Source organism: Nuphar pumila, chromosome 9 (genome assembly GCF_984573655.1).
Source record: "Nuphar pumila chromosome 9, dmNupPumi1.hap1.1, whole genome shotgun sequence".
Classification (NCBI taxonomy): domain Eukaryota; kingdom Viridiplantae; phylum Streptophyta; class Magnoliopsida; order Nymphaeales; family Nymphaeaceae; genus Nuphar; species Nuphar pumila.
In genome coordinates, this window is record NC_143257.1 from 9,491,589 (window position 1) to 9,504,247 (window position 12,659).

General features: G+C 40.7%; 1 protein-coding gene across 1 annotated transcript in view; it reads left to right on the forward strand.

The window, feature by feature from the left end:
- The first annotated feature begins 10,681 nt into the window (after positions 1-10,681).
- The window catches only part of LOC149828396 (protein HLB1-like), an 86,070-nt gene continuing 84,092 nt past the window's right edge, over positions 10,682-12,659 (forward strand). Inside the window, exons 1-3 of the mRNA XM_090017555.1 lie at positions 10,682-11,183; positions 11,868-11,993; positions 12,409-12,478. Coding sequence (XP_089873681.1) covers positions 10,798-11,183; positions 11,868-11,993; positions 12,409-12,478 — 582 coding nt within the window. The 5' untranslated portion in view covers positions 10,682-10,797. The remainder of the gene's footprint in view (positions 11,184-11,867; positions 11,994-12,408; positions 12,479-12,659) is intronic.

Sequence of the window (12,659 nt, forward strand, 5' to 3'; positions counted from 1 at the left end):
GAAATAAATGCCCTCCTAGAAAACTGAATCGTCGGTTCCTCTTCCTCGGACGGACATAAATGCCCTCCTTCTAGAAAACTGAATCGTCGGTTTGTGAAAATGACAAAACTGCCCTCCATCGATATCGCGGGAAAACGTTCCGCAGAGTTTGTGTATGTAGCAAGCGTTATGTTGTATGATACAAATAGTTCAAAAAAATCCTTTTCCGCTCTAAGCACTCTACCGGAGATTCTTTGCTTTCATCTCGAGTTGCCGGAGCATCCTTTCCTTTTTACCAAAGCATCTGTTTCCGTCTTACGCGCAGTCGCAGCATCGTTGCCACCTTCTGTTGCGTATTAGTTGTTACTGTTGCTTACTCTACAGTTGGAATATCCAAATTCCCATCGTTTCGGTGAGTTTCGTGTAAGTTTTCTTTCTTCAATCTGAAGATTGGTTCTTATACAAGGATTTGTATTATGAACCCAAATATTCCGACGATTTCTAATGATGATGATCGTGTATTGTGTTGTGCAGGTTAGCAATGTCTGCGCCTCATCAGATTAGAGATACCCCGTCGTTCTATGGGTTGTCTATTAGAGAAGTGATCCGCCAGTCCCATCTATCTAAAGTTTTTGAAAGATACCAAAATATACTTAAGATTGAGAACGATGAAGACAGGGAAAAAGCCTTGGAATCATATTTTGCGGAGGATTATCCATCAGATATCGATGCTGCGGACCAAAGGAAGAACTCTGAAGAACGGAAGATGCAGAACAAGGATGACGAAGAGAAGGCAAAGGCAAGAAATATTGCTGAGAATTTGAGAAGAAGGCTGAGGATTGACGCACATGCGAGGGAAAAGAGGAAGAAGAATGTGGAGGAGTGGGAAAGGGATGTTAGCAATATGATGGCGGAGGCTCATAGGAGAAACTTGGAGAGTAGAGCAATGCGACAGAAGGAGGCGGAGGAGAGGCAAAGGCAAATGAATAAGGAGGAAGAGAAGGAACAGAATATTCCTCAGTTTGAGGAAGAAAATGAAAGGCGAAGGAGGGAGTTGGAGTTCGAGGAAGCTAAGGAAATGCAAAGGCAGCAGAAGGAGAATGAGGAAAAGAAGGAAAGGCAACGGAAGGAGATGGAGGAGGAGGTAGAGAAAGAAAGAGAAAGGAAGAAGCAGGAGGAAGAATTGCAGGAAAGAAGGAAATAACAACTGCAAGAGAAAGAAAGGCGGCGGAAGGAGAAGGAGGAAGAAAAGGAAAGGGAAAGGAAGAAGCAGGTGGAAGAACTGCTGCAAAGAAGGAAACAAGAAATCAAGGAGAAAGAAAGACGGCTGAAGGAGAAGGAGGAGGAAGAAAAGGAAAGGGAAAGGAAGAAGCAGGAGGAAGAGGCGAAAAGGGAGAGACAAAGGAAGCAGAAGGAGAAGGAGAAAAGGCAGAGAGAAAGGAAGGAGGAGATAAAGGAGAGAGAAAGGAAGGAGAAGGAGGAGGATGCGAAAAAGGAGAGAGAAAGGATGCAGGAGGAGAAAAGGGAGAGAGAAAGGAAGGAGAAGGAGGAGGAGAAAAGGCAGAGAGAAAGGAAGCAGAAGGAGGAGGAGGAGAAAAGGGAGAGAGAAAGGAAGGAGAAGGAGGAAGAGAAAAGGCAAAGAGAAAGGAAGCAGAAGGAGGAGGAGGAGAAAAGGGAGAGAGAAAGGAAGGAGAAGGAGGAGGAGGAGAAAAGGGAGAGAGAAAGGAAGCAGAAAGAGGAGGAGATAAAGGAGAGAGAAAGGAAGGAGAAGGAGGAGGGTGCGAAAAAGGAGAGAGAAAGGATGCAGGAGGAGAAAAGGGAGAGAGAAAGGAAGGAGGAGGAGGAGAAAAGGCAGAGAGAAAGGAAGCAGAAAGAGGAGGAGGAGAAAAGGCAGAGAGAAAGGAAGCAGAAGGAGGAGGAGGACAAAAGGGAGAGAGAAAGGAAGGAGGAGGAGGAGAAAAGGGAGAGAGAAATGAAGGAGAAGGAGGAGGAGAAACGCGAGAGAGAAAGGAATCAGAAGGAGCAGGCGGAAAAGGAGAGAGAAAGGAAGCAGAAGGAGGAGGAGGAGAATAGGGACAGAGAAAGGAAGCAGAAGGAGGATGAGAAAAGGAAGGCGAGAGAAAGGAAGGCGACGGTGGAGCCGGTAGAGATGGAGATTGAAAGTCAGTTCGAGGCAGTGGACCCACCAGAAAGTCCCAGGTTGGAGCGAGAACAGCAGAAAATAGCGACCAAGGTAAATATATCCGTCCTATCTGCGAAGATTTAATAATATGTTTAGCGATTTTGGTATAGCGATTACTGTGTTAGGTATTGATATTTATAGCGATTACTGCGATAGTATGTCTGCAACCGATATTATTTATAGCGGTTAGTAGAATAGTATTTATAAGTACAAATGGAAGTAATTTATAATTTGTAGGAATAATATGTTATTTTGTGTTACAGGGAGGTCACAGGAGAAGTAGAGCACCAAGTGAAAAGCTCGGAGGTCGTTGTCAATGGCCTGTAGTTCTGTTTTGGTATGGTCAACTGAGTGCATATCAGAAGGACCGACTACGAAATATGCACTTCGGTGGCCTTTTGGACCAGCAATATTTTGAAACTTGCTGGAATACCATGACTCACCTGGTAAATAAGTGGAATGATAAGACTAACACATTCCAGTTTGATTCTTTTGAGATCACCATGACTCTAGAAGATGTGGCGAGGATCACTGGCCTTAAGTGCGCTGACAGTGCTGTCCTATTACGGCATTCAAACTATAACGCAAGGGAAAACTGCACTGCCCTTCTAGGAATGTCGATGAACGAATGGAGTCAATGTATTTCTGGTGGAAGCAATTCCACATCAATGAAGGTCTCAGTTTTCCGTAATAAATGGGAATGCCACTCCGCTACTTGTGCATCTGAAACAGCTGACCAAGAGTTGCGCGGCTTCCTTCTATATTTTTTTGCTCTTACATTATTTTTCGATTGTTCTGGTTCGAGAATAAGTTCCATGTGGCTGCAGTACCTGGCAGACTTAGACGAAGTCGACAACTATGCCTGAGGTGCCGCTATGCTCGCACACCTGTACAGTCAACTCCACCGTGCGAGTAATGGTACGAAAACAGTTGGCGGATTTTGGCCATTTGTTCAGGTATTTGTTGATTACATACTTAGTATTTGTAGACAAATCTCATTGCAGTCTGTGGCGTTGCTAATAATATTTTTTTTTGTTAGGCCTGGGCGTTAGAACATATTATCCCATTGCGTCCACGGTGTGGCCCTCCGATTTGTGGTTTTCCAAAGATCGGTCGCTGGGCCAGAATAAACGTCGCAGTTTATAATGCTAAGTCCATTTTGGATGGGCTGCAATTAAACGAGGTAAACGTTCTAAAATTGTTTACAATCGCGTCAGCATTTACCATTGAGTATTATAAGTCGTTGTAATGTTCAACATTCTTAAGTATACATCGCTGCAGGATTGTCTTCCGTAGTGCATATCGTTGTTTCCATATCATGCGTAAATAAATTTTAATATATTTGTCATTCGTTATTAAAAAGAATTACCAATGTACAGGTTTTGTGGAGACCTTATGGAGATGGGGAGGACGATGATGAAGACGTTGTTGCGGAGGCTGCCAGATTGTCTGGCCGCGATTTGTGGGTATTCTGCAATTTTGAAGCCGAGATGCAGCAAGGTAGTCGAGTTCTCCTACAATCTGGCTTGGGGCAGTCTATCCCAAATAAGCCTTTGGAGGTGAGAAGGAAGATGAATAATGGTGGGGGCAGGCACGTGAATTGGAGCGATTGGTACAGGGACGAATTATTGAATTGGAACTCAGGTGGTGTCCCTGCCGTACCGTATGATCATGAAGGACGACAATTTGATCCCTTCTATTTCGAAAGCTATTGGGAACCAATGCGGCGAAATCGGAAGATTGAGAAAATTGTCAACCCATGCCTCCCAACTGTCCCTTCTCATGTTGTAGCCCAGCCTCTACAACCAAAACGTCGCCTCGGTCAGGTTAATACGACTAGTCCATCAGTAACAAATCACGAGGAAGACCGAACTCTTGCTCCAAAAGAGAAGACTGTCTCTGCCGCAAGGTTCGAACTTATTGAGAGGGAGAATAAGAAATTAAGGACAAAAGTAAGCACTATGGGGACCCAATTGAATGCAGTGGTGGACATGATGACCAGTCTTCTTAGGCAAGGTGTCGCAACGTGGAGGCCACCCAGGATAGACGGTCCACCAATAAAAAGTGAGAGACAAGTCTATGAAATTTCATCTGATTCGTCCAGTGACTCGGAATAAATCCTAGATTTTATTTTTTATCACGCTATACATTTGTTGTAATTGTATAATGAGTTGCGGTAACGTGAAATTCTTTTACTTTTTAATTCTTTATTATTACATCTTTCCGACTTTGGGTCTCGGCAATAAATAAACTTTCCTCTATGGGAGGATTAGTAGGTTGATAAGAAGGATGGTTGTCTTCATCTATATTTTCTTTTTTACTAAACTAATTGAGTTCATCATCAATAAAAATATCATCATTTCTAGATAGTAACTTAAACAAGAAACAGTAATCCATATTCTCTTTATGAGATTCATCCTTCTCAAAACCACTAACGTTATCTAAGAAAGTCACATTCCTAGAAACGTATAGTTTGTCGTTCTTAACATCATAGCATCTAAATCTTTTTTGAGTTTCAGAATATCCAAGAAATGCATTAGGAATGACTTTTGGTGAGAGTTTGTCATTTTTGTCGGTAAGGACAAAACATTTACATCCAAAGATTCTTAACCTATTTTAGTCGGGTTCCTTTTGGTATAAAATTTTAAAAGCTGAAGTTTTGTTTAGATTTTTTGAAGAAATGTGATTTATGAGATAAACAGATGTAAGAGCCGCCTCGGCCCAAAAACTTTTTGGAATGTTTTGAGAAATGAGTAAAGTTCTAGTTGTTTCAATAATATACCTGTGTTTTCTTTCAGCTAGACTGTTTTGTTGTGGTGTTTTTGGACAAGATCTATGATGAACTATTCTATGGTTTTCAAGATAGTTTTTAAAATCATTTGAAAGATACTCTCCTCCGGAATCAACTCTAAAGATTTTTAAATTATCATTAAATTGATTTTTAATCATCATATGATATGTCTTAAACGATGCAAAGACTTAATGCTTATGTTTAAGGTAGTATATCCAACAAAATCTTGAATAATAAAAAAAAATAACATAGTAAGCTAATCCTCCCTTAGATACTACGGGTGTTTGGCGAAGACAAATACAACGATTGTTTGCCATCGCTGACTACAGCGATGCAAATAATCAATAGATAAGGAAAGGATTTGTTGCCATCGCTGGATACTTCGGCTTTGAGTCGGACAGCGATCTGTGGCATCGCAGCATAAATCCGAGTGCACAAGTTGAAAAGATCTGTTTGTAAACGTAGATCTTTGTTCGGAAGTCAAGCTTCTCATTTTTCCAAAAATGCAATGATTATAATTGAAATTACTATTACAGAGATCTTTGTCCTCGCAGTCGCTGTATTTGTCTTCGCCTCGAAAGAATAATGTGCAAAGTATTGGCGAAGACAAATACAGCAATTGTTTGCCATCGCTGACTACAGCGATGCAAATAATCAAGAGATAAGGAAAGGATTTGTTGCCATTGCTGGATACTTCGGCTTTGAGTCGGACAGCGATCTGTGGCATCGCAGCATAAATCCGAATGCACAAGTTGAAAAGATCTGTTTGTAAACGTAGATCTTTGTTCAGAAGTCAAGCTTCTCATTTTTCCAAAAATGCAAAGATTACAATTGAAATTACTATTACAGAGATCTTTGTCATCGCAGTCGTTGTATTTGTCTTCGCCTCGAAAGAATAGCGCGCAAAGTATTGGCGAAGACAAATACAGCGATTGTTTGCCATCGCTGACTACAGCGATGCAAATAATCAATAGATAAGGAAAGGATTTGTTGCCATCGCTGGATACTTCTTGCTTTGAGTCGGACAGCGATCTGTGGCATCGCAGCATAAATCCGAGTGCATAAGTTGAAAAGATCTGTTTGTAAACGTAGATCTTTGTTCGGAAGTCAAGCTTCTCATTTTTCCAAAAATGCAATGATTACAATTGAAATTACTATTACAGAGATCTTTGTCCTCGCAGTCGTTGTATTTGTCTTCGCCTCGAAAGAATAGCGCGCAAAGTATTGGCGAAGACAAATACAGCGATTGTTTGCCTTCGCTCACTACAACGATGCAAATAATCAATAGATAAGGAAAGGATTTGTTGTCATCGCTGGATACTTCGGCTTTGAGTCGGACAGCGATCTGTGGCATCGCAGCATAAATTCGAATGCACAAGTTGAAAAGATCTGTTTGTAAACATAGATCTTTGTTCGGAAGTCAAGCTTCTCATTTTTCCAAAAATGCAATGATTACAATTGAAATTACTGTTACAGAGATCTTTGTCCTCGCAGTCGCTGTATTTGTCTTCGCCTCGAAAGAATAGCGCGCAAAGTATTGGCGAAGACAAATACAGCGATTGTTTGCCATCGCTGACTATAGCGATGCAAATAATCAATAGATAAGGAAAGGATTTGTTGCCATCGCTGGATACTTCGGCTTTGAGTCGGACAACGATCTGTGGCATTGCAGCATAAATCCGAGTGCACAAGTTGAAAAGATCTGTTTGTAAATGTAGATCTTTGTTCGGAAGTCAAGCTTCTCATTTTTCCAAAAATGCAATGATTACAATTGAAATTACTATTACAGAGATCTTTGTCCTCGTAGTCGTTGTATTTGTCTTCGCCTCGAAAGAATAGCGCGCAAAGTATTGGCGAAGACAAATACAGCGATTGTTTGCCTTCGCTGACTACAGCGATGCAAATAATCAATAGATAAGGAAAGGATTTGTTGCCATCGCTGGATACTTCGGCTTTGAGTCGGAGAGCGATCTGTGGCATCGCAGCATAAATCTGAATGCACAAGTTGAAAAAATCTGTTTGTAAACATAGATCTTTGTTCGGAAGTCAAGCTTCTCATTTTTCCAAAAATGCAATGATTACAATTGAAATTACTATTACAGAGATCTTTGTCCTCGCAGTCGCTGTATTTGTCTTCGCCTCGAAAGAATAGCGCGCAAAGTATTGGCGAAGACAAATACAGCGATTGTTTGCCATCGCTGACTACAGCGATGCAAATAATCAATAGATACGGAAAGGATTTGTTGCCATCGCTGGATACATCGTGCTTTGAGTCGGACAGCGATCTGTGGCATCGCAGCATAAATCCGAGTGCACAAGTTGAAAAGATCTGTTTGTAAACGTAGATCTTTGTTCGGAAGTCAAGCTTCTCATTTTTCCAAAAATGCAATGATTACAATTGAAATTACTATTACAGAGATCTTTGTCTTCGCAATCGCTGTATTTGTTTTCGCCTCGAAAGAATAGCGCGCAAACTATTGGCGAAGACAAATACAACGATTGTTTGCCATCACTGACTACAGCGATGCAAGTAATCAATAGATAAGGAAAGGATTTGTTGCCATCGCTGGATACTTCTTGCTTTGAGTCGGACAGCGATCTATGGCATCGCAGCATAAATCCGAGTGCATAAGTTGAAAAGATCTGTTTGTAAACATAGATCTTTGTTCGGAAGTCAAGCTTCTCATTTTTCCAAAAATGCAATGATTACAATTGAAATTACTATTACAGAGATCTTTGTCCTCGCAGTCGCTGTATTTGTCTTCGCCTCGAAAGAATAGTGCGCAAAGTATTGGCGAAGACAAATACAGCAATTGTTTGCCATCGCTGACTACACCGATGCAAATAATCAATAGATAAGGAAAGGATTTGTTGCCATCGCTGGATACTTTGGCTTTGAGTCGGACAGCGATCTGTGGCATCGCAACATAAATCCGAATGCACAAGTTGAAAAGATCTGTTTGTAAACGTAGATCTTTGTTCGGAAGTCAAGCTTCTCGTTTTTCCAAAAATGTAAAGATTTCAATTGAAATTACTATTACAGAGATTTTTGTCTTCGCAATCGCTGTATTTGTTTTCGCCTCAAAAGAATAGCGCGCAAACTATTGGCGAAGACAAATACAACGATTGTTTGCCATCGCTGACTACAGCGATGCAAGTAATCAATAGATAAGGAAAGGATTTGTTGCCATCGCTGGATACTTCTTGCTTTGAGTCGGACAGCGATCTGTGGCATCGCAGCATAAATCCGAGTGCATAAGTTGAAAAGATCTGTTTGTAAACGTAGATCTTTGTTCGGAAGTCAAGCTTCTCATTTTTCCAAAAATGCAATGATTACAATTGAAATTACTATTACAGAGATCTTTGTCCTCGCAGTCGCTGTATTTGTCTTCGCCTCGAAAGAATAGCGCGCAAAGTATTGGCGAAGACAAATACAGCGATTGTTTGCCTTCGCTGACTACAGCGATGCAAATAATCAATAGATAAGGAAAGGATTTGTTGCCATCGCTGGATACTTCGGCTTTGAGTCGGACAGCGATATGTGGCATCGCAGCATAAATCCGAATGCACAAGTTGAAAAGATCTGTTTGTAAACGTAGATCTTTGTTCGGAAGTCAAGCTTCTCATTTTTCCAAAAATGCAATGATTACAATTGAAATTACTATTACAGAGATCTTTGTCCTCGCAGTCGCTGTATTTGTCTTCGCCTGGAAAGAATAGCGCGCAAAGTATTGGCGAAGACAAATACAGGGATTGTTTGCCATCGCTGACTACAACGATGCAAATAATCAATGGATAAGGAAAGGATTTGTTGCCATCGCTGGATACTTCGGCTTTGAGTCGGACAGCGATCTGTGGCATCGCAGCATAAATCCGAGTGCACAAGTTGAAAAGATCTGTTTGTAAACGTAGATCTTTGTTCGGAGGTCAAGCTTCTCATTTTTCCAAAAATGCAATGATTACAATTGAAATTACTATTACAGAGATCTTTGTCCTCGCAATCGCTGTATTTGTCTTCGCCTCGAAAGAATAGCGCGCAAAGTATTGGCGAAGACAAATACAACGATTGTTTGCCATCGCTGACTACAGCGATGCAAATAATCAATAGATAAGGAAATGATTTGTTGCCATCGCTGGATACTTCGGCTTTGAGTCGGACAGCGATCTGTGGCATCGCAGCATAAATCCGAATGCACAAGTTGAAAAGATCTGTTTGTAAACGTAGATCTTTGTTCAGAAGTCAAGCTTCTCATTTTTCCAAAAATGCAAAGATTACAATTGAAATTACTATTACAGAGATCTTTGTCATCGCAGTCGTTGTATTTGTCTTCGCCTCGAAAGAATAGCGCGCAAAGTATTGGCGAAGACAAATACAGCGATTGTTTGCCATCGCTGACTACAGCGATGCAAATAATCAATAGATAAGGAAAGGATTTGTTGCCATCGCTGGATACTTCGACTTTGAGTCAGACAACGATCTGTGGCATCGCAACATAAATCCGAGTGCACAAGTTGAAAAGATCTGTTTGTAAACGTAGATCTTTGTTCGGAAGTCAAGCTTCTCATTTTTCCAAAAATGCAATGATTATAATTGAAATTACTATTACAAAGATCTTTGTCCTCGCAGTCGCTGTATTTGTCTTCGCCTCGAAAGAATAGCGCGCAAACTATTGGCGAAGACAAATACAGCGATTGTTTGCCATCGCTGACTACAGCGATGCAAATGATAACGTTGATTTTATCAAAACTAAAAGATAATTAGTTGGGTACATGGAAAGTTGTTAATTATTATTATTTACTTAATTAATTGCACTAATTTTATAAGAATCAATTTATTAATTTTATTAAAAAATAACCTACAAGGCTACAAATGAGTTTGGGTTGGGCTGGGCTGGACCCGACCCGCTTCACATTGGCCCATTGAGTCAATGGATCGGGTCATGGGATGCTCTTCAAACCTGAGCCCATTAAGAATAGGGCCATCTCCAAGCCGAGCCACACTTAAAACCCGATGGACCAAGCTGTAAACGGGCTTGAGCCAGGTCAGGCCGGCCCGATGCCCATCCCCAGTTCTCGTAACAGAATTCAGGATAAGGGTCTGATCTGAGTTTGTGGTACTGGATCCACTGGGAACATGCAAAATAGATCGAGTCTGACCTTGGTTTGGACCCAGAAGCTTCTTGCCTCGCGCTTTGACAGTGAAAAATTAATCACTTCGCTAAAAAAGAGAGGAAGCTTTGAGAAACCCGCTTGCAAAATGTGAGAAACTCGTTCTTTTTAGTGGCCATGCTTCCTCTTCGTTTCACAATTAGGTTTTTTTCTTACGCTTCCTCTTCGTTTCACAAATCGGTTTTCTTACGCTTCCTATTCGTTTCACAAATCGGTTTTTTTCTTACGCTTTCTCTTCGTTTCACAAATCGTTTTTTTTCTTACGCTTCCTCTTCGTTTCACAAACCGGTTTTCTTACGCTTCCTCTTCGTTTCACAAATCGGTTTTCGTACGCTTCCTTAACGTTTCTCTCTAGCTTCCTCATTACTTTCTACATTTTTCATATTAGAGAATAAAAGTTATTTTTGTAACAAGCTTAGTAGCTTACACGTTACTAAGTTAGTTTTATATCATTTTGTACTTTTATTTAGGTAAATTTGCTTTTTGTCGGTGCTTCGTATTGTTTTCCATGCTTTTCTTTTCATTTTTCATGTATTTTCATAATCGTTTCGTAACTGTATGCTGCTTCCCGCTTCATACTACTACGCAAGAGGGAAGGAGGGAGAAGACTGCGTGTAGTATACTCTCCCAATCGGATCTTCTCTGCTTCTGTTGATTCTCGCCCCAGTCCTTCGAAATGTCTGGAAATGTCGATGAATCCGAGCCGAACAAGGGCGTCGGCGAGGCGGATTTGCGGGAAATCGAGGAAAATGCAATCGGTAGATCGGATTCGCAGACAGGAGATCGGCCGGAGCCTGAGATTGTAGAAAGTGCGGCTGATCGGGAAAAGGATGTGGAGAAATCCGGAATTGAGGCCGCGGAAGATCCCGCCTCGGAAGAACGCGGGCAAACGGAGCCGCCGCTGAGGGAAGGTGGCCGGACGTTCACGATGAGGGAGTTGCTGGATGAATTGAAGGAGAAGAACGGGGAAAGAAAGCAAGAGGCGGGAGCTTATGATGGAGGATTGCTTAGAACCACCGAGGCCTCCGATGCAGCTCGACCGAACGAGGGTCCTTCGTACAAGTAAGCATCTTGTTGTGAGGCCATAAATTTGTCTCTTCAACTTTTAACTTTCCAGTACTTGATAAAGTTTTTTGAGAAATTGCAGTAGAAACAAAGATTTTTCTTCGGATCTCAGAGCTCTGCAAGATTCGTGGAAATTGATTTCCTTTTGCGTTTCATTTTTAGTTTAATAGATGTTTGCGTCGTCTTAGGGACGGCGAGAAATTTTGCCCTAAACACTGCAATTTATGATCAAAGAATACTAGGCTTCTTAAATTTCAACTTAGGCGTAATGCTTCCGAAGCCAAACGAACTGAGATGTGTACTCCTTTTCTTTTTGAATTTTATTCTGAGTTAAATTTCCTCAGGCAGAGTGAATTTCGTTATAGCTATTGAGCAGTGGTTACGTTACAGTTCTATGGCTTCTGAAATTGCATGGAAGCAGGGTTCTTTTATCTAAGTAGAACCAAATTTTTAGAATGCTTCAATTTGTGGTTCTTAACAGAAAATGAACGAGGAACTTTGGGTTATATCTCTTGCCATAAATCATTAGGTTCCGATTGAGTTTTGCAATAAATTTGTCAGCTAGATGCTGCATTTCCTGATTGGTTCACTGATAATATTGTATTGTCAGTGTTGTTTATATTGTCAATGAACGTTTCTGTCATTTATATAACTTACGCTTGTTTCCCTCTTTGATATCAGCCAGGAAGTTGCACAACAGCAACATGTTGGCCAAAAAAATGTTGCCATGGATTTGATCAACAGTGTCACTGGAGTGGATGAGGAGGGACGTTCACACCAGCGTATTCTTGCTTTTGCTGCAAAACGGTATTGTTCCTTTATTAATTTGTGCTTTTGGTAATCTACATTGTATACTTTTCCCATTGACTTGCTTTGGGATTCACAGGTTCCTTGGTGCATCCGAACAATCGTCTTTTGTTTTCAGTAACAATCATTTTTTACCTTTAGGCCTGTAACACAGATACTCCATTTTCTTCTTTACCTTATTCCCTTTTTGTACTAGCAGAAAACTCTATACTGCCATCTCTGTAGCCATATCCAATGACATACTTTTTGGCATTTCAATTCTGCTTAGATTTCAAATTTTCTATTGTACTACTTTCTGCATGCTACCTTATTTCTACTTGACAGTTTGCTAGTGAAACATTTTATTTATTTATTTTGAAACATTTTTTGGTTTTTCCACACCATCCCAAATGATATCTTTGGTGATTTCTTACAGGTATGCTAATGCATTAGAAAGGAATCCGGAAGACTATGATGCACTTTACAATTGGGCATTAGTTCTTCAGGTTATGTTTTAAGCATCTCGATTGAGTAACCTGTGTTCTGAATTTATTAAAAGGTGCTGTTGAAAAATGAAGAAAATGTGATTGCTTTATGCTGCCTTTGCAGTATGTTTGGTTATAGAGCATCTGATTTCATGTTTGACTTTGATGTTAGTTTTTCTTTTTTCTAAATGAGTCCAAAGCA